This window comes from Pristis pectinata, chromosome 4 (assembly GCF_009764475.1).
Source record: "Pristis pectinata isolate sPriPec2 chromosome 4, sPriPec2.1.pri, whole genome shotgun sequence".
Taxonomy (NCBI): domain Eukaryota; kingdom Metazoa; phylum Chordata; class Chondrichthyes; order Rhinopristiformes; family Pristidae; genus Pristis; species Pristis pectinata.
Window position 1 is genome coordinate 38,032,708 of NC_067408.1, and position 21,857 is coordinate 38,054,564.

The 21,857-nt window shown below is 38.4% G+C and overlaps 1 protein-coding gene across 1 annotated transcript in view; it reads left to right on the plus strand.

Moving 5' to 3' along the window:
- The first annotated feature begins 570 nt into the window (after positions 1–570).
- htr4 (5-hydroxytryptamine receptor 4) overlaps positions 571–21,857 on the plus strand; it is a 93,832-nt gene continuing 72,545 nt past the window's right edge. The window contains exons 1-5 of the mRNA XM_052013589.1: positions 571–596; positions 6,298–6,447; positions 8,584–8,784; positions 12,677–12,830; positions 14,406–14,968. Coding sequence (XP_051869549.1) covers positions 571–596; positions 6,298–6,447; positions 8,584–8,784; positions 12,677–12,830; positions 14,406–14,968 — 1,094 coding nt within the window. The remainder of the gene's footprint in view (positions 597–6,297; positions 6,448–8,583; positions 8,785–12,676; positions 12,831–14,405; positions 14,969–21,857) is intronic.

Below are 21,857 nucleotides of genomic sequence, written 5' to 3' on the forward strand. Positions count from 1 at the left end.
TGTGCTGCTGCTTTCTATTCCCCTTTATCAATCCTGCTCATTACATCTTAAATAGTGACCTTTATTCTCATTGGATTGCATAATATCTTTTCTCTAGTGATGGTGATGTCTAGGCCTTCTGACCATCCAATGAAAACTATATCAAATGGCTCTTTAGTGTTCAAAGAATGTCCTACACTCCATTCCACCAAGTGATCTGCAGATGTAATATTTTCTATAAATTTCAAGATGTTCAGTTTTATCACAAATACTGTGATGCAATTGATTTCATTTAAGTGATGATATCTCTATTTTGTGAGAAGGGAAAACTGTAAAATACCTAAAAAGGAAGTTTTTACACTTCAAAGTAATTCACTATCTATGAATCTCTTCAGATGTTGATAAGAAATGAGGAAGCACAATTTAGAGCAAGTGTTTTAACTGAATTGAGATTTAATTTTAATACAGATGAAGGAAGTAAAACAAGTCATGGATTTGAAATCAGTAAAATAATTTTCTGTCCTTTTATTTATAGGGCGAGTTATCTTACATGGGCACTGACATCAGATATTTGCAAATTGACTCTCTGTGATGGATGAAGCGGATGTAAATGAGAGGTATGAAAGTAATGTCATGGAGAAATCTCATAATATTTGTTTTAGTCTCCTAAAATGTATTGTGGTGTTAAACCTTGAAAGAGTATATTGATTACAGATCAATGGATATCAACTTGATTGTAGCCTTGTTCAAACCTCAAATCTGTATGAATAATAATAATAAAGTAATCTGTTGTTTGATAAAATACTTAAACCAGCAAACAAAACTTGATTATATTCTTCAGTAGACATATCAATATTCCAATATTTGGGAAGTTTTATTGTTCTTTTTTTCTGTCATTTTCCACATTGATATTACTCAGCTGCTTTTAGTATGTATAAAAAAAGTATGCACAAATGCATAACGCCAGAAATCTAGTGAAAGTCTGCCAAGCTGCTGAATAGAATGACCCCTGGGACTTGCATGTACAAATCCTGTGGTCTCCCTACTACTTCTGATCTTTACTTGTACTTTGAACAAGTTAGACAGAGACCAGCCAGCAATTTTAATCAATTTAAAGGCTGGAATGAAGAAGCCATTGTAGCTTCCTGACAGGGTTAACCTGGTATAGATAGAATCAAGACCTGAAAAAGAACCTAAAGGGGCAGATTGGCAGTGTTAGTTAGGTAGGCAGCATTAAAGTGTGTGACAATGCACAGACAATGCTTAGCACTTAAGCAAAAAAATACATGATTTGCAACAAAGGCATATTTTAATCTGAAGGAAATGTTTCTAACGTTGCCAATGAAAGTAGTAAAGCTGAGTATTTTAGAGTTCTATAAAGGACAACAAAGAAATTCATAAAGAAATGGGAAAGTGAATACAAAAGAAAACCAGTAGGAAACATAAAATCAGACTGTTAAAGCTTCACGTGGGTCCACCACAGAGAGAGATAGTAGAATTTATAATGGGGAATAAGGAACTGCCAGAGTAATTAAATAAATACTTTTTCTGTCTTCATAGAATAAGATAATAAACCCTTCCAGAAACATTGGAGAACAAAAGGTTCAATGCAAATGAGGAAATAAAAGAAATTAGTATGAGTAAAAAAAATTACTACAGAAGTTAATGAGCCTGAAAACTGATAAATGCCAAAGACATGATGTACATTCCAAAGTTTTGAAAGTGGTTGCTTTGAAGATAATGGATGCAATGGTTATCATTTTCAAACACTTTATAGATTCTGGAATATTTTCTGCAGATTGGAGGGTAGCAAAAATCACCCATCTATTTAAGAAAGGATGGAGTGTGGAAACAGAGAAAGACTGATCTGTTAGCCTGATATTAGTAGTTTGGAAATTGCTGAAATCTATAATAAAGATTGTCATGGCAAGACACTTCAAATATAATATACATGATTGAACAGATCCAACTTGGATTTACAGAATCATGTTTGATTTATCTATTGGAGTTATTTGAGGATGTAATTAATAGAGTAGATGTGAGGGAATGTGTGGATGAGGTGTATTTGATAAACAAGGTTAGAGCACATGGGGGTCATATACTAGCGTGGACTGAGAACTGGTTAGCATAGCGAAAATAAAGGTACCATTTTCTTTTGGATGGCAGAGCAAGCCTGAGGGGCCAAATGGCCTTTTGCTCCTATTTGTTATGTAACTATTCCATTTGCATCTGAGCAAGGGAAGACTCAGCTATCACTGGCAGAGGCTGTGGATCAATGAATAAGATGGAATTCCCATTTCTATCTCTGCTTTCACCATCAGCTCCCTCATGGGCCAAACACACTGCTTCCATTCTGCTGGGGAATATGTAGATATAGATCTGTGTGACTGTAAGCCAATTTAAGGCAGCAGATGGATTGGCAGGAATGTGTGTGGCCATGGTCGCTGTATCCTTGGAATCATCGGAATGCCACGTTTGATTTGCCCACACTGTTGATACTAGAAGACCGTGTTGCAATAACCTGAGTGAACTCAATTTTTGCTACAATATTGGTTAGTGTGTTTGGAAATCCTGAAAGTACATTACGTGTTCTCTACTGCTCTGCAGCAATTCTCCTTTTCATTGATGACTATCACTTAATTGTGCTTGCAGATCCAAAAACACAGTTAAAATGTTAATCTTGTATACGTCTGCAGAAATATCCTTTTGGGATTGCACACTGGTCATATGTTGGCCGTCTCTGTGTTTCATGTGTGCTTGTTGATCTTTGTGTGCCCGGGCCACTGTGTGTGTGCAGTTGATTACATTCTGCACCAGTGGGAATCTGGCCAAAGATGGAAACCTATATGCCTGCTCATTTTCATTGGCTTAGTTGGAGGCAAAGTTCACATACTTGCTGTCCCTGGAAAACACCTCAAATGTCACCTGCATTGTGGGGTTTTGTGGATGGCACTTTGCAGTGTCACCTGCAGGCTGCACTGTGCTATTGCTGCTCTCTCTGGTCCTCCCCACCTCACTTTCCACTCGCATGTCTCTCAACTGCAGGTACTTCTGCTGATGGCTCCCTTTCCATCGCCCAGCTGGCGGTATCAACAACAGGCTGCTGCTCACAGTGTCACTTACTTCTCATACAGGATCCAGTTTGAGTTAACAAACCTCCAAAATATAGGTAGCAAACCCTCAGAAAATGCAGTATGACTCAACTGTTGCCCATAAATAAATAAAGAAGCAGCTGTGAATGTTGGCCATTTTCATATTTCCAAGAATTTGTATCTCTATTTGCATTATCCCTTAGTTTTGTGTCAGGCCCTCAGTTGTTGTTGTGATGCCACCTAGCTTTCAATGGTAAATTTCGGGAAGCCAGGACCCCATAAAGGAGTGCCATAAAGTACTTCAAAGTGTGAGCTATCATTCCAATTGAGTGATAACCTTATATTAATAGGCAATCCACCTCCCCCAGAGGATTTGTGTGTAACCAACATGATGCATACAAGTTAAATATGGAAATCAAAATAACAGAGCCTAATGTGTTTGCTTTTTTGCTGGATGGAACATACCCCTTCCCACACCACCTCATCTGCACACAAACCAACATATTCCCCAGTTAAGATTCCTCATAATAACTCAAATCCATGCAAAAGAATGTAATAGAAAATTAGTATTGTTAGTATTTTCATTCATCCATTATTCCAGGATTCCTATTCTATATATTGAAAGGTTCCCTGATATGATAAGATGGATTCTTGACCTCACAATTTACCTTGTTGTGACCTTCACCTTATTGTCTACCTGCAATGCACTTCCCTGTAGCTATGACACTTTACTCTGTACTCTGTTATTGTTTTCACCTGTACTACCTCAATGCACTCTGTACTAACTCAATGTATCTGCACTGTGTAATGAATTGATCTGTGCGAATGGTATGCAAGACAAGTTTGTCACTGTACCTCAGTACAAGTGACAATAATAAATACCAATAATAAACCAATACCAATATTCACATGAATGATCATTTTGGACAAGGTCGTGGAAGAATTACAAATATGAACTTAACATACATCCATTGTTACGGCCATTCTCTAAAGTCACACAGTCACCATATTCTTCATTCTACACCCTGAACATCAAACATATGGTGCATATTTCTCACAATGGCATGTAGACATCAACAGTGAGAAACAATGGAACATTTAGTCAAAATCACAATAGAGCACGAAAGAAAAAGTTCTCAAGAGTTTCATGCTCCAGTTAATTTTAGTAAATCTTTATTGTTCAGAAAAGTTATGAGAGGAGTTGTGTGGAGGGACAGAAAAACATCAGTGAAATGGAGATCAGGCAATATGTTATCAGCAGAAGCCCTAGTTTCACAGATTAAGTACTTAAAAAGAAATGTCTGTTCCAAAAAGATGAGATGTCAGACACTGGTATTGATCTTAAGAGTAATGGGGACAAAACTGGAAATGTGTTTCCATTAGTTGCTAAGAACAAACAAAATTCAAAGTCAATTGCTATTGAAGACTACACGATAATACAATGAATGAACGACATGATGACATTTTGTTAAAGTATGAGCTGGAAATTTGACCATTGGCATAAGATGGATATCAAAGGGTTCAAGGCAAGGGACAGGTGTGCATTCATTCCTTGTGGATGTGTATGTCCTGCCACATTAGAGCAAACTTCTCCATTGGTATCCAGAGCTCAAGCCGGGAGTATTGGAAATGCTCTTTGTAATCAAATTGTGAAATTTTGCTCCTCTTCATTTGATTCACAAATTAATAGGTCTGTTACCAAATTATGGACCTCACAAACAGCAAGGATTCTACAGTCACATTATTCAAAAGGCTCATTCACGGTACCGGATAGTTACTACCTTATCCTTTTGGACCGCTGGTTCATTCCTATTAGCTCTTGCTTGTATTGTATAGCTTTTGGGTCTCTTCAGCTTTGCACAGTCTGGTTGGTCTGAAGCTAAAGAACAAAACAAAAGACAAAGGGATGAGCAGGGCTTTGGATCCAAAACATCAAAAGGTCTCCTTATGGCAGGAGACCTTCCTAACAAACGAAAGAAAGGAAGAGATGGCATTTAATTTCAGCTGCTGTGCTGATGTCCTAAGGCTTCAAAGTGGCATAGCTTGCAGTCATATTTGCTTGCACGCTCCACATTGCCACGCTGGCACCTTTCTGAACAGAAAAGGAAATCCATTCCCTGAATGTGCAGGTTGTGGCTAATGGTGGCAAGTATCATGAAGATCTGTGCCCAGTCACATGATAGCCGCCTTGATCCATTCTTCCTTTGCCAGTCCTCTTGTCACATTGATCCAACTACACAGTCAAGGTCACAACCTGGCCACTGATTGTCAAGAGGTGGCTAATGAGCCGTAACAGGAAAACCTAGGTTAAGTACACCATGGTGAGGGGCACCCTCACTGCTTGTGCAAGTGGTAGTAATATACTTTGTGATGGAATTCTCTCTGCTGATGTGAATATATCACTGCCATGTGAAAATGTTGGTTAAAGTTATGCTCCTCTCTGACCTCTCATCTTTTTGGAATAGGCATTTTTTTTAAGTATTTAATCTGTAAAAGTAGGGCTTCTGCTGATAACATATTGCCTGATCTCAATTTAACTGATGTTTCTCTGTCCCTCCGCAGAATTCCTCTCATAACTTTTCTGAACAAAAGGAGCATAAATTCCAGCAGCATCATGGACTTGTGCGCTGTGGGAGACTTGTCACATCCAAAAAAGCCAGCAAGTCTCCTTTGCCCAGGCTGCACTTCCAATGCAGTGTCTACAGAACAAACATTGTCAATTGCTTATCTTCTGTCGTGTGTAATTTGTTTCTGACGGCTGGCAATTTTTTGCCTTTCAGTTTGAGCAATAGCTCTTTAAAAGTGACATTTGCACTGATATCCTTTCAATAGGTGGAGTGTGCTCCCAGCATCTGGAGCACAAAAGAAACAAAAAGCAAAAGTATGCAGATGTTGGAAATCTGAAACAAAAACAGAACATCTGGCAAACTAGCCTTTCGAAACGCTTTGCAATACAAACTGCAAGGCTAATTTTGAAGTTAGAATGGGAAATTTACATAATATTTTCAGAGATAACCTATTTAGCCGCCTTGGAAAAAATTTCATTGCACCTAAATTGCTGATTCGATGTTGCTAATCTGTTTCCCTTCATCTTCCTGTTTCCTTCTACCCTACATATTATCATTTGCTGTCAGCTGTGGGTTGCATTGCCTTGATATTGATGACACTTTCTGAATAAAGTTTTGTATATGAAGGCAATTAATTCTGGTTTCTATTTTGCTTTCAGTGCAAGAAGTGACAGTGAGCCAGATGAAATTCATGGTTTCTCTATGGTTCAGAAGACAATCCTTATCACCTTTCTTTCAGCTATTATAATAATGACCATTTTGGGAAATCTATTGGTTATGGTAGCTGTTTGCAAGGACAGGCAGCTACGGTAAGTGAGAAAATTTTAAAGCAATGCAAAGTGCAAGAGTGTTGTTGCAGTTTTCTGGGTTTCAGAGTGACTTTGATGCATGTTGGCTTACAACAACAACTTGTAATTATACAGCATCTTTAACTTGGTAAAAGTATTAAGACACTTGAAAAAAGAATTGCCTCTGAATCACATTGGGAGATATTAAGGCTAATGTCTGGAATCTTGGTCAATGTGGTAAGTTTTAATGAGTGTTATAAAAGAAGAGATAGAGTTCAAGAGGCAGAGAGGTTTTGCAGGGAACTTTGGAGCTCAGCGCCTAAGCCTCTGAAGGCACAACCACTAATTGTAGAGTAATTAAACCTGAACATGATCAAGAGGAAATAATTGGAAGAACACAGATATCAGAGAGGGATGTGGGGCTGGAGAAGCTTAGAGACACGGAGGAGGGGTGGGTGGGGGGGGTGGGGGAAGAGATGAAGCAATGGATAATTTTCAAATAATGATTATTTTTAAATAGTGGGTATCTGTTAAACTGGGAACAAATGGAGAACATGAGGTGATCAAAAAGATTCTGGGTACAGCCTCTTGCCTGTATTCAGGCATGCTAATAAGATTCTGGAATGACTTCCACTCAATATTCCATCCACAAATTAATTCCCTTTTAAGAAGTACAAGCTGGTTTTAAATAGCAGTAGCTTGTATTGCCATGAGCATCTCATCATGTTAAGCCCTTTGGTGATGTACTAATGGATGGTGAGTGTTGATTGGTTATTTAAATCATGATCATCAGCAGGAAGCATAAATTTGTGGTCAAACTGATGGGTGTTGCTGGCATATTATAATGCCAGCAAATTTGGCCAGTTTAGCTCCTTCTGTTCGTTCAATTTTTCTCAGGCAGCTATTGAGCTGCTTAAAGACAATAAATACCATAAGGTGCAAACTTGTGCAAGATAGCAAAGTAAAACCTAATGTTCAAATTAAACTTTTAATATACATGTTACTCCATGATCGGGAAATGTGTAAACATTCTTGATGGAAGAGAAAGGTACCTAATGATGTATTCTTGCAAAACAATTTGCATAATTGAAAGCAACATACTAATTTGAAGAGTAAAACCATGTAATAAGAGACAGAAAATAATTGGATGTGGAAAAAATGTGTGGTAGTTCAAGGAAACTGCAGTTTCATGCACAGAAATATTAATCAAGAAGCAGCTTTGCAAAAACACTCCTGGACAAGATTTAGCAACTAATGAAGCCAGCAAGGATGTAGGTGTATGCAAATACATTACATGTCAAATGAAGGGAATGAAAATACATTGGAAAAAAACAATTCAAATAGGCAAAATAAACTGAAATTTTAGAAAAAGGCTTTTGAAGAAATGCCAAAAACAAATGAACATTACATTCAGCACTCAATACAAAAATCATTAAACAGAAGAAAATCTATCAGTATTTCAATATGGCATCAGCACTATACCTTTGCTCATGATCATGTAATCAGTATTATTCAGTGTTAACTGCTATTGTCAATTATCATACCTGTAGTTTCACATTTAATTAATATGTTAGCTCCTTACATGATAATTTATAAATAAGTTGATATACCAGCTGTGTTCTTTCAGCAACATTGTACACCTGGTGTTAAAGACTACATCTGCTCCCTTGTGTTTTTAAGAAATGCAAGCCATTTGTAAGCTGTTTAGAAGTATTACGTGACATCTGTAGGAGAAATCATTTTTATTTGCATGTGCACCACTGATATACTGCTAAGTGTGGAAGTGTATAAGTTGATCAGCAGGGTCTAATCTCAACTATTAATAAATGTCACAGAATTCAGGAATGGAAAAATCTAGCACTTTTGCTTTTGATTTCTATCTGAACAGAGCAGATGATAAAGGGGAAATACTTCTTGGTAGAAGTTATCAGAACATTTATATTTTATCTAAGGCTGTCCTATAGTATCATAAGTTTCCTTTGCAGATGGGAAGAGATGGACTTTATGTCCTATACACTGAGGGACTATGGTGTATATATAAAGATTTCTGACAACACCATATTTTGATTTTTTTTAACAATCCAGACTATGGTTTCTTTATATGCAATAGTTTTAACTATTATAATGAGTTTTTCTTAAATTTCTAATCCATTATAGGAAGATCAAGACCAATTACTTTATAGTCTCTTTGGCCTTTGCTGATCTGCTTGTTTCAGTCATGGTGATGCCTTTTGGAGCAATTGAATTAATACAACAGAACTGGATATATGGAGATACATTTTGCCTTGTTCGGACTTCTTTGGATGTCTTGCTAACCACAGCATCTATACTTCATCTATGTTGCATTTCTTTAGATAGGTAGGTAAAACTACGTATAGTTCTTCTATGCTCAAACTATTTCAATGAGTACACTAAGATGCAATATTTATGGTTTATGTATATCATACATTCTTTGTGACAAAAGCAAGCTTTAATGTTGGGATAACCTCATTATTTTCATAGATGGGTCAGACAGAATGTTGTTTATTACATTTTGTTGGCTATGTACCTTATATAATACATGAGAGTTTTTTGGGTTGGAAAAATCAATGTGAGTTTATGTTGTAAATTCAGTGGATGTCATAAGGTGCAATAGTCTGTACATCTCAAAATGCTTAGTATTAATCACAGTAATCTCAACTTGCTAATGCTTTTTTGCTGTTTTAAGGCATTGAAATGTCCAGTTGTTGAAGTTTATGTAATATTTCTTGCGAAGAATATGTTTTGCTTCAAAGTTGTTACCCATTTTTAAGAATCCTATCATGTGACTAACTGCTATCTGGGCTGCAAGAATGTGTATAGAAAGTTCATGAGGCAGTTTGTAAAGAGTTCTGCACACAACTTGTTTGATTTTTGATTTCCTTGTGTTTGACACTTATCAATCTGTACACACTGCAATGAACTGAATTAAAGGTTAAGAACTCAATTACTTTGCATTTGTTCTAATCCAGAATGCTCTCTCTGAAGAGGTGAGGATAACAAATTCAATAGTAATAGATTCAATTAGATTAATTAGAGTTCAAAAGAGAATTGGATTTTTACTTGAGGAAGAGAAATTTGCAGATCCATGAAGAAAGAGCAGCAGAGCATGACTAGGTAGATAGCTCTTTCAAAGAGCTGGGATGGAAATAATGTGCCTGAAAGCTACCTTCAGCACCTTATTATTCGCAAAATTATCTCAACTAAATTACAGTAATAATTTAAAACAAGTGCCTGAAAAATGTTGTTCTGAGGAGTTGGGGACATCTGTCAAAGTCAGATGTTAGCTTTGAATAGATGGCTTTGGACCTTTTCCTTAAATCACTTCAGTCCTTGTGATACCTCTCTTCTAAGACAGATCCTGGGATCGAGAATGACTTGCTTCCACTTTTGTTTTTAAGGTTCTGAGGTGATTAACAGTGCCAATGTGGGAAGCACAGACTCTTCCACAAATGGGGCAGGAATGACTGATGGGATTGGTGGCTGGGTAGTTTGCGAGATGGTGCACTCCTTCCACTGATAACTCTGGACTGCTGTGTGCTCCTGACGCATGGACCCCAGGTTCTCAATGCCATTGCAAACGCTCCTTTTTTACTTTGAGCCGTTGTGGGCCGGAGGTCTGCAAGAATAAGTGAGAATATTGCACTTCTTCAAGGAAGCTTTGAGCACATCCTTGAAATCCTTGAGTCTGGTAATCTTCTCCCACGACAGAGCTCATAAGAGTAGCTGTTTTGGGAATTAGGTGCCGGGTGTGCAAATGACATGGCCTGGCCAATGTAGCTGACTGAGAGTAACTAAGGCCCCAGTGCTGGAAATTTTAGCCTGGAAAAGAACATTGATGTTGGTTTATTTATTCTTCCAATGAATTTTGAGAATTTTGCGGAGACAGCATTGGTAGTATTTATCTAGTACTTGAGATGCTTACTATATGTAGTCCAGAATACCCTACAAGGGTATTAGAGAGAAGGATTTTAGTAATGGAAGGAATTTAGTAATGCATCCCATTCAGAATTATGTGTGACTTGAAGGAAAGCTTGGAGTTAATGTTTTTTTCCATAATTTTTTTGATTGTTTTCCCATTTTCCCTCTTTATAGTGAAAGTCACAGGGTTAAGAGCTGATGTTATGCTAAGATTTGTTGACTCTTGCAGTACGTCCTGTATTTTGACCACAGTTTTCAATCAGTATAAGAGATGAATAGAAATTAAAGGTGGGAAAAATCAGTTTTGTCCATATTCTATGTGTGAGCAGTGTGTTTTGAAGTGTTTGCACCCATTTGCTGTTGAAGTTGCACACGTTGGGAAATTTGACTGGCCATTTCCTGTTGTAATTCACCCTAATCCTGATAGAGTTTACCTGCCATGTTTCACTTGTGATGTTATTATCAAGGTGCCAGGTCCCCAATAATTACTTAGTTACAGAAAGTGAATCAGAAAGCTGCCACTCATGGTCTCTACTATAAACTCACAGTTCAACAATGTGTACATCACACTGAAATTATGCAGTTTATATCTAAAATTGTCTCCTGGAATATTGTTTTATGTCGTGTATATCTCCTGTAATTTTTATCTAAACAGAAGTTCTTTGCCAGCTGAATTCAACATGGATTGAGGTTCTGTTGTTTACACTGTCCCTTGGTTCCCTTGGTCTGAATCCCAATGCTTCATCTGATTTATGAGGGTTGGGACCACTCTCAGCCACAAAACACAATCACAGGTTCCCCCCCCCCCCCCCCCCCCGAAGACCCATTGTGATTACAACACCCCCCCCTAGTTTTTCTGCCTTGTTGACTTTATTTCCACAGCACACTAGAGAGTAGTTACACAATCCTTAAAGGGATAACAATCTTAAAACAACAATCACCCTTTATAGCTGATGTTATGTAAACATCAAAAATGATTGAATATTTCATTGGATTAAAAGGGCATAATGACAAATTGAGTATTCTATGATTTGGTCCCAAGTAGTTTGCAGCCTTTGTTGCCAAGGGAATTAACTACGAAAATAGGAAAGTTATGTTTTTGTTTATATGGCATTACTAAGATCACATCCAGAGTACTATATACTCCAACTGGCTTCCTTGCATGACAAAGGATATTAATGTGCAAAAGTAGCTCAGAAAAGATTTTCTAGACAAATATCTGAAATGTGCGGGTTGTTTTATAAGGAAAGGTTGGACAGCCAGGCATGCATCCACTAGAGTTCAGAAGATTGATTGAAGTATAAAAGACGCTGAGATGTTTTAACAGAGTGGATCTGGTAAGGATTTTCTTGTGGGAGAATGAGGAACTAGGGATCTCTGTTTAACAAAAAAATAAGGGGTCCCCCATTTAAGATAGAGATGAGACCATTATTTTTCACAGACTTTCTAAGTCTTTGTACACTGCTTCCACCACCTTTTGAGAAAGAGAGTCTTTGAATTCTTTTGAGGCCAAGGTGTATAGGTACTTGATAAGCAAAGGGATGAAAGGTCACAACAGGTAGATGTGAATGGTAAATTCAGATTACAATGAGATTAGCCCTGATCTTATTAAATAGCAGAGTGGCCAACTGCTGCTCACAATGTGTATGTGTGTGTAAAACTATTTCCTATTATAGATGACTTTAAAAGCAGCAGCATCTGTGAAATGCACAGATCAGGTTTTATGCTATTTAAAGGGAGTAAGCCATCTTAACAATTACTTACAGTTGGAATATACCAGTCTTGCATTTTTTTTTGTGGCCTCTGGTTTGGCCAAAGTGCTCCAAATATAAGAGAGATTGAATTTTCAGAAAGTTGAATCTGGAGGCAGTAAAGGCATGATAGACTGTTACTTGCTTGAGGTTGATATTCAGTTGTTTTATAATGTACAGTGGTATACATTTGCCTTTAGGTTGATGCAAAGTAGAATATAGAGCAGAGACCAACCAATGCAAAATGTTTCCGTTCTACCTGCATTCCTTTTGTCTTATTTAGAAAGTGCCTCAACTTGTTAGGTTTTGTGAAAACTACTGCAATTCTAACTGACCTAATCCTGCTCAACGTAAATTCATATCTTATCAACATATAAGGAAAACATGAAACTGACAAAGAAGAATTTAGTTCCAGACCTGCCTCCTTGACATAAGGAGACAAGGAACCGAAGTGACCAAGGAAATAAGCATGGGAATTAGGGGGTAAGCATAAAGTGATTGCTTTGTGAAGGATAGGCAGAATTATTAAGGTAAAGGTATTTTTCTGTTTTGTTTGCTAGGTACTACGCCATTTGTTGTCAACCTCTGGTTTACAGGAACAAAATGACGCCCTCGCGTGTTGTTGTAATGCTTGGAGGCTGTTGGATTATCGCCTCATTTATTTCATTTCTTCCTATCATGCAAGGCTGGAACAGTATTGGTATACAGGAACTGGTAAGTAATGCGTAGCCTAGTAAAATGCATTATGATATGAAATGTGATACATGTCATATTACAGTGGGAAATACTGCAAATGTTCTTTGGAGTTGTCGGGTCCCAAAACCAGACCCAGTTTTTACACAACTTTAGAACATAGAACATTACAGCACGGTACAGGCCCTTCGGCCCACGATGTTGTACCAACATTTTATCCTGCTCTAAGATCTATCTAACCCTTCCCTACCACGTAGCCCTCCATATTTCTATCATTCATGTGCCTAGCTAAGAGTCTCTTGTATGTCCCTAATGTATTTGCCTGCACCACCTCTGGCGGCAGTGCATTCCATGCACCCACCGCTCTCTGTGTGTAAAAAAAAAACTTACCTCTGAATACCACCCCCCCCCCCCCCATACCTTCCTCCAATCACCTTAAAATTATGGCCCCTCATGTTAGCCATTCTCGCCCTGGGAAAAAGTCTCTGACTGTTAAACTTTCTGTTTAAATCCCTTCAATCTAGTTTTGCCCTGTCACACTGCAGAAATGACCATGATCAAAGTCACAAATTACATCCTGTTGGACTGAGACTTGGGAAACTGTTCTTTTTCAAACTTTTGTAATGGTTGACCAAGCTGTTTTCCTTTAACTCTCTCCTCTATCATCCAACTGGATGGGACAGCCTTCATCTGAGTGATTCTTATCTATCCAGTCTTTGGCAAAGCATCACCTGCAAAGGCACTTTGCACTGCACTCCTGCACCAGGAACTCTGGAATCCTTCAAGGATTTAACTTTAGCTGGCATCACCAATATCATCCGAAATGTGTCAAGGTCCATGCATATGCAGGTGACATGTAATTCTACCTCAACCCCACCTCTCTCAACCCCTCTGGTCTGTCACACACCTTGTTTGGTATCCAGTGCTGAAAAAGCAGAAACATCCTCAGATTAAATCAGGGAAGAATGATGCCATTATATTCAGTCTCCATCTCATCGCCATTGCCTACTCAGTGACTTCATCTTCCCTTCTTGTCCTCCATGATCCAGAATTATTTGCTTACTGTGTAGTTTTGTAAGGTCTGAAGTGACCAATGAATTCAATGCAGGATCCACATACATTGCCACAGGTTGGGGTGGGGTCAATTACTAAATTATTGCATAGCCTTTCTGCTGTTTGCATTTGGCCTCCACATAATCCAGATGGAGAAATTCTCAGTGCCTAGAGATTTCCCAAGTGTTTCTCCATCAATTTGAGTTGCCTTGATGTTATATCTTTTCATGGAGGCTTTGAGGACATCCTTGAAGCATTTTCTCTCTCCTTCTGGAACCCTCATGACATTACAGAGCTCAGAGTAGAGTGCTTGTACTGGTAGTCTGGTATAAGGCATGTGGACCACTCATCGAAGGTGGTTGAGCGTCAGTAAAGATCTGCCACAATTTTAATACTTTGGCAAACAAAATTTTAAAATAACTTTATACACTTATTTCAAAATTTGATTTGTGAGAAGTAATTATGTTTCCAGAGATGTTTACATTTTGATTAAAATGTCTCCTTCAACTGAAAAGCAAAATTTTGATTTTCATCACTTTGCAGGTAGAGGCAAGAAAATTCAAAAATGACACAAACACGACATACTGTGTCTTTATGGTGAACAAACCTTATGCCATAACATGCTCAGTTGTAGCATTTTACATACCTTTTATTTTAATGGTACTGGCATACCAAAGGATATATGTGACTGCCAGAGAACATGCACGGCAGATTGAAATGTTGAAACGTGCAGGAACCTCAAATGAGTCTGGACAACAAGCTGACCATCCCGGCAATCACAGAATGAAGACCGAAACCAAAGCAGCCAAAACTTTGTGCATCATTATGGGATGCTTTTGCCTTTGTTGGGCACCATTTTTCATCACAAATATTGTGGACCCATTCATAAACTACTCTGTTCCAGACAAGATTTGGACAGCATTCCTCTGGCTTGGATATATTAATTCAGGGTTGAATCCATTTCTGTACGCTTTTTTGAACAAGTCCTTCAGGCGTGCCTTCCTAACAATTTTGTGCTGTGGTGAGAGGCACCGGCAATCTTCTATACTGGGACAGACAATACCCTGTTCTACGACAACAATCAATGGATCAACACATGTACTGAGGTAAGTGTTACACATTAAATAACCACTTTAACTCAGTCCAAGTACAGGTGAGGCAACTTTTTCGATATTAACTGAACCCATACCTTTATTATCTTGGTAAATATAACTTTCTCCTCCCAGTTCTGGTACTTAATTCATTATTCATTGTGGTAAGATTTAAGACATCATATTGCCATGTTTTTGGGTGGTTTCTGGGAAATATGGTGGGGATTTTTTATTCAGGCTTATTATCAGGTTTATTATCACTGACATATGCTGTGAAATTCGTTATTTTGTGGCAGCAGTACAGTGCAGGACATAAAGATTACTACAAGTTACCTAATAAATTAGTGCAAAAGAGGAATAATGAGGTAGAGTTGATGGGTTCATGGACCAATCAGAAATCTGATGGTGGAGGGGAAGAAGCTGTTCCTGAAATGTTGAGTGTGGGTATGTGATCTGATATTTTTCATCACTAACGCCTTAGCCGCACTGAGCAGTAGGAACACCATTTCCTTCTTGGATTCTGCATTACTAAGCATAGGAAGCTTTATAAGAAAGCAAACATCCCTGTAACTGATCACAGAGCACTGATGCAGTGGAACAATTGGAAATTGGGAAAATAGACACATTTTGGCTTTATCTTGTTTTGGACTGGCATTTTTAAGTGATTTTCATTTCCTTATGACCTGGTACAATTGGAACTAGAAACCTACTGGGATTATCAGAGCTATTCCTTTACGAGAATAACTGCCATAGTCAGAGTTGAATGAGACAGGTGGCTACAAATATCACTGAACTGAGAAAATTTCCTCTAGTCCAGGAAATTCAGGCCAGTAAGAGTTCGAAAAGTGCAATAACTCATTGCAAAGTAAATTGCTAAAATCCTTAGTGGATTAGAGGGATAGGAGTGTTTCCATTTAATCCAAACTCCAGTCAATTGCAGAATCGAAATATTCTTAGAAAAGCCTGCAGAAGGTGGATGTGTGTTGGCAATTATATTTTTACAGTAATTGCTTATAAAGCTGTGGTGAGTAGATTTCAACATATCTTGTTCATGTTCATTCTTATTTCATGAAAATGCATAAAATAGATTTTTGTCTACATTGTTCCAAATGTGGATGCAGAAATTTCCATGATGGCATAATTTAGACAGGTTGCTGTTGAGAGTGGGGGTAGCACTTCGATCAACTCTCCCATCTAGTGTCTAAACTTCCAATGGGGTGTCAACAAGTTTTATACTCGCCTATAAGATGTCTGCTTCCAGTTTTATGACTGTATATAAAGGGTGTAAGATTTTCCAACTCGTACTTCAGTTAACATGACTAGAGAGTCTTGCTCATGACTACAAGGTATACAGGTGTGTACAGGTATATTGATTAAAAACATGACAAATTTTATGAAGTAAGATGCATCCAGCACACAAAAAATAATATTTAACAAAGAAAGTCATCACAGTCTGTTCCTCAGAACCTCAGAGGCTTGCCAGCTAGGGGATTGTTTGTGGGTTTTATTTCCTCTTGCTGTGGCCTATTGCCAGAAGACTCTCTTCCTTCTAGTTGTACTTTCTCTTGTTCTCTCTAACCCTACACTTTATTTGCTTTTTTCTCTTTCAGCTTCCAGAACTACCTTGCTCCTTTTCAAAAATACATTTCACACAAAAGCACAAAATTAGGAGCAGGAGTAGACCACCAGCCCCCTCAAACCTGCCCCACCACTCAATATGATCATGGCTGATCTATGCTACCCTCTCCTCCTCTTCTGTGCCAGTTCTCCATTACCCTCAATTCTTCAGCCTTTCACATATTAATCTATTGCCATCTCCACCACCCTCAGCAGAGAATTCCAAAGATTCACCGCCCTCTGAGAGAAGTTGTTTTTACGTACCTCAGTTTTAGATGACTAATTCTTTATTTTGTAGCTATGACCCCTTGTTCATGATTCTCCCACTAATGGAAACATCTCAACGTCTACAGTTAAACCCCTCCCCCACATTTAGTGTCTGAATAATATCACCACTCTTTCTCCTGAACTCCCAGCAATACAGACCCAAACTGTCCAGCTTCTCTTGATAGGACGACGTCTTATCCCAGGAATCAGCTTGGTGAATCTCCTTTGGACTGCTTCCAATGCTGCTATAACCTTTTTTAGGTAAGGGAACAAAAACCGCACAGTATTCCAGGTGTGGCTTTATCAACACTCTGTACAACTGTAACAAACCTCCCCACTGCCCCCCCCCCCCCCCCCCCCCCCCACCATTCCTAAACTCCAACCACCAGTTAGCAGGTAAATTCAACAAGCAGTTAAGGCAAACTTATTGTGATTCATGCACTGGAACACCTCAGTGGCTCTGAAATTCACTCATTTGCAATCCTCTCTCCATTTAGATTATAATCTGCTTTTTGGATTCTTTTACCAAAAGTGCAAGACCTCACACTTTCCCGCATTAAACTCTATGTGCCAGGTGTTCACCAAATCACTCAATCTATCATAACTTGTTGCAAAATCAAAATTTCTGCATCACAACATGCCCTTCCACCTTTTTTTTAATTTTAATTTTCATTTATTACTTTCCCTGTCTCTTTTCCAGGTCCAGGCAATCCATCTTTATTTATTCTCTTGCAAACTAAGCTCATCCTTGAATGATGCCCACTTATACCAAATGTCTAGAATTCTATCCCAAATATCACTTGCTTTATTAGCAAACCCTTTTGATGTTTCAATGCCTTTTTTTGTTCCTCTCTCAATCAGTTTTGAGAGTTGAATATTAAAATCCCTAGGACCAATGGTGTGATCACAGGAAACTGATTGCTCATCACCAGAACTCTATCCCAATGATTTTTGCAGCAATATTCTCTCATGTTTATAATTTAAAAAATTCCACAGCAGTGAATATTTCCACTGTAAATACAGTTTTATGTATTTAAAGTTCAAAAAAAGTGTCATCCTTTAAACGAACTCTTATTTATCAAATACTTTCCATGCTTCCTCTGTTGTTCGAGAACTCATCCCTGTTCAGGAAGGCTGAACAGAGTACACAGTGTGCTATTGTTGTGTGAATAGAGATAAATTTTATGATCCTAATTGTACAGCATGGCTTAAAAGGTAATATGGGTCAGAGACTCTGACAATCTTCCTGTACGTTGCCCAAATAACTATGTTTTATGTGCGAGTTTTGAGCATGAATACTAGCAGTGCTATGACCCATTGGAATATTGAAGCTAAGACTACTCTTGACTTCACCTTGGTGTCTAGGTTAGAGACATCAGTCCACAAAAAAAGTTTTCACTCTCAACAGCTTTAGCCCAGCAACACTGAGATTGTAATTGCCCACAGGAATCAGCAGAGAACAGGGATTGACCTTGGGATGGATGTATTCTACCTCTCTCCTTTATTGTTAATGCCAGGCAATGGTCTTTCCTGATGATTCACCACAATTTTCATATTCCAAAATTAGGAATGAAACCAAGGAATCCACCAGAAGAACTTGAGTAGGTGCAATAAATTTTCACAAAGAGTCCTTTATTCCTGAATACAACTGAGAATACAACTGAAAATACTCCTGAGCCTGAGGCCCAAAACATGTCTGGAGTTGAGCCTTGTGCCACATTGTGATAATTGGAAGAAAGGATCAATTTCATGAGGGCAGCTCACCCATTTCAATCAATTCAGCATGGACTGCCCACCTCACTGACAGGAGACCTAGGACAGGAAAATGGTGGTCAGATTAGGAGGACTGGATAGAGAATGGAAGTTGTGACCGACGAGTTGTGTATTTAGAATGCTTTTGCTTTTAAAAATCCTGTCTTTTATTGATGGCTGTTTGGAATATTCCTGCTCCAGATGCTATCCAACAATCAATGTGAGCTCAGCACTTGCTCCAGTTGGAGTAACCCAGTTTATGTACATATCCTCATACAGTCATTATGGTTAGCTAGCAGCTCAGAACTCCTGAAAACTCCCTGATCAAAAATGTGAGATGACATAGTGAAACCAAATTGGCCTCTTTTCCTCCCATTTGTCACATTATGGGGTGGCACTGTAGCGTAGCGGTTAGCGCGACACTATTACAGCGCCAACGATCGGGGTTCGATTCCCGTCGCTGTCTGTAAGGAGTTTATACGTTCTCCCGTGTCTGCGTGGGTTTCCTCCAGGTGCTCCAGTTTCCTCCCACATTGCAAAGACGTACGGTTAGGTTAATTTGGGCTTAAAATGGGCAGTGCAGACTCATTGGGCCAGAAGGGCCTGTTACCACGCTGTAAATAAAATTTTAAAAAAATCATGGGCACCACTTTTGATCACATCACTGAGGGATTAGTATTGGCACATGCACTACAAATACTTGTGCTCAACTTCCTGTAAGTAATGACTTCACAATGCCAATAACCCAGAAACTCTAGCCATCTCTATCTATTCTTAATATTTGGCTTTAGATTTTATGTGGCTAAATATGATGGAACAATGCTGCATTCTTTTTAGGGGTAGAAGATAGCAAATTGGAAGATGTAGCTAACTTAATGAGTTACTATCGAGAATTCCTTAAAGTTCCTTCAGGAACCTTAAGAAGCTTATCAGCATGGAATCTTCAGGTTTGTTACTCTTTGAAAACTTATTTCTGCAAGTAGTTTTAGTTTTACTGCTGGTTAACTGCAAATGCATGTGCCTGCCTCTTGTATTTCTTTTAAATGACAATTACTTGGCATAATAATTGGAACATTTTATTTTTCTAGTCGCATAAATAAAATAATAAGCATTTTTCTGGCAGTTCTTGGAGATAATAAAATTCTCATCTCCCACTGGACAGCCATGGTCAACAAGAGTGTAGTCTATAAATCAAGCTGTCATGCCTTTGGAAACCATTCTCCAAATCATACTCCTATTGATGTTTTAAGTCCATGTTACCTTGATTATGTACAGTATGATAACTGTCATGAGCAATGTGATAACACAGGTAATTGCTGAAACTTATTGCCAAAAGCCCCCTTCAGAATCCTCAAGGATGGAATGAGCATTTCAGTTTTTCAAGTTAAACAGCGAAAACTTTTAAGACCTTGAATTAATTGACCACCATTTTAAAAGGCATCAAGAGTTCAATATACCAACCATCAATCACTCAGAGTGACAGTTATAAATTAGTTTTCTCTCCGCTGCAATCATCTTACTCTAATCCAGAACAATATAGGGACCACACCTGAACTCTGACTTCAACTAGCCACTATGAAGTGATTCGTATAACTTGACCTACCGAGCAGGATCTTTAATCAGGAAATGCATAATCCCTCCAGAACAATAAAAAAAACATGACAGATGGTCAATAACATATCATATTTTGGAGCACAGAACTTGTCTTCCAAGATGATAGAAAATTTTTCTGTTTCCCTCACTAATGCCCTTGAATTGAGTTGCTAGAGTTCAGTGTTTTGACTCAAAGCAGACTTCCAGTACCCACAGGTACCAGATTATGTTTTGATAGCATTATTTTAATAAGGTATTCATGTTTTGAAATGTCCAATCATGTGATATTATCACAGTATCTGAAGTGATGATATAATGTGGACAGAAAATAACAGAATTTTTTTCTTTAGTTTGCAAGTTGGCCACAAACTTTCACTGACACTTTGGCTTTTCTTCAACATCTATTTCGTTTTCAATATTTTATGAGCTTATTTCCATGAATATTTAAAAAGCATTGTACATTTTTATTATTCCGTGCTTGCCAAGTAACTTAATAGTTTTACCAAATTTCAGTAAGCCCTGTAAATTCCTGCAGCTCTGAGATGCAACTCATGTTTAAAAATGAAATCCTTAAAAAATGCAAAGTATTTACTTTTGGGGACCAAATCTTTCTATTTCTAGCAATGACGATTGCCCAGGCACAAATGTTCAGAAAAAGAAACAAATACCTGTTGCGCTGGGTCTCTTTCATTTTATATGATTTGTCGAGATTCCAGCATGGTGGACGAACTTAGTGACAAAGGAAGCAGGAGTCACGGGGGGTAAGTGAGAGGGCCAGGAGCAGAGGGAGACGGAGAAAGAAAAGAGGAACAAGAGGGAGTGAGTAAGGGGAGTGGAGAAAAGCAGGGGGAGAGAGGAGAGACAAGAGGGAGAGAGAAAGGGGAGAAGAGGAGGGAGGGAAAGAATGAGGAGACAGGGGAGGACAGAAAAGGAAGAGGGGAAGAGGAGAGAGGGAGGAAAGAAAAGGAGGAGAGGGCAGAGAGGGAGCAAACAGAGGGGAGGAAATGAGGGAGAAAGAGAAGGGGAGGAAAGTGTGAGAGAGGGGGGAAGAGGATGGGGGGGGGATGCAGAGAGGGAGGCAGATAGTGGGAATTCATTCCTTTCAGCATCCATCTCTGTTCCTGTAGCCAGGTGCTATCCAACAATGGTTTCTTGCAAGGACAAGAGGATGATTGAGAGTAACCTTGCAAAAATAGATATACCATTTTCTTACCTTGAGGACTTTGCCACAAGACTATATCACTCTGATTTTCCGTGTCTGTGAACAGGTATAAATGCTCACTTATTATGATCATCTCCCATTTGTCCACTAAATAGAAACCAAGATATTCCCCACTCACCTCCCATTGGAAAATTCTTAAAGCACAATGCAACATTTCTTCTAATTGCACTGAACCAAGAAGATAAGCAGAGTGCAAGTGAATTTTAACACAGTATGCAAGGTTACAATTAGAAATAAAATTCCCTGAAAAAAATCTCACCTGTGTGGGGATGTCTTTTGCAGCTGTAGGCATAATATCATAGAACATGATTCTTACATTTGCATATTTAGCAACATTAATACCAAAACAAAAAGGGGTTGGAATGTATGCAATGTTGCTATGGTAATAGCATTTTTAAATTTAAATTAAATAAAGCTAGCCTTGATCTTGGTGGCCCTGCTGTAATTGACCAT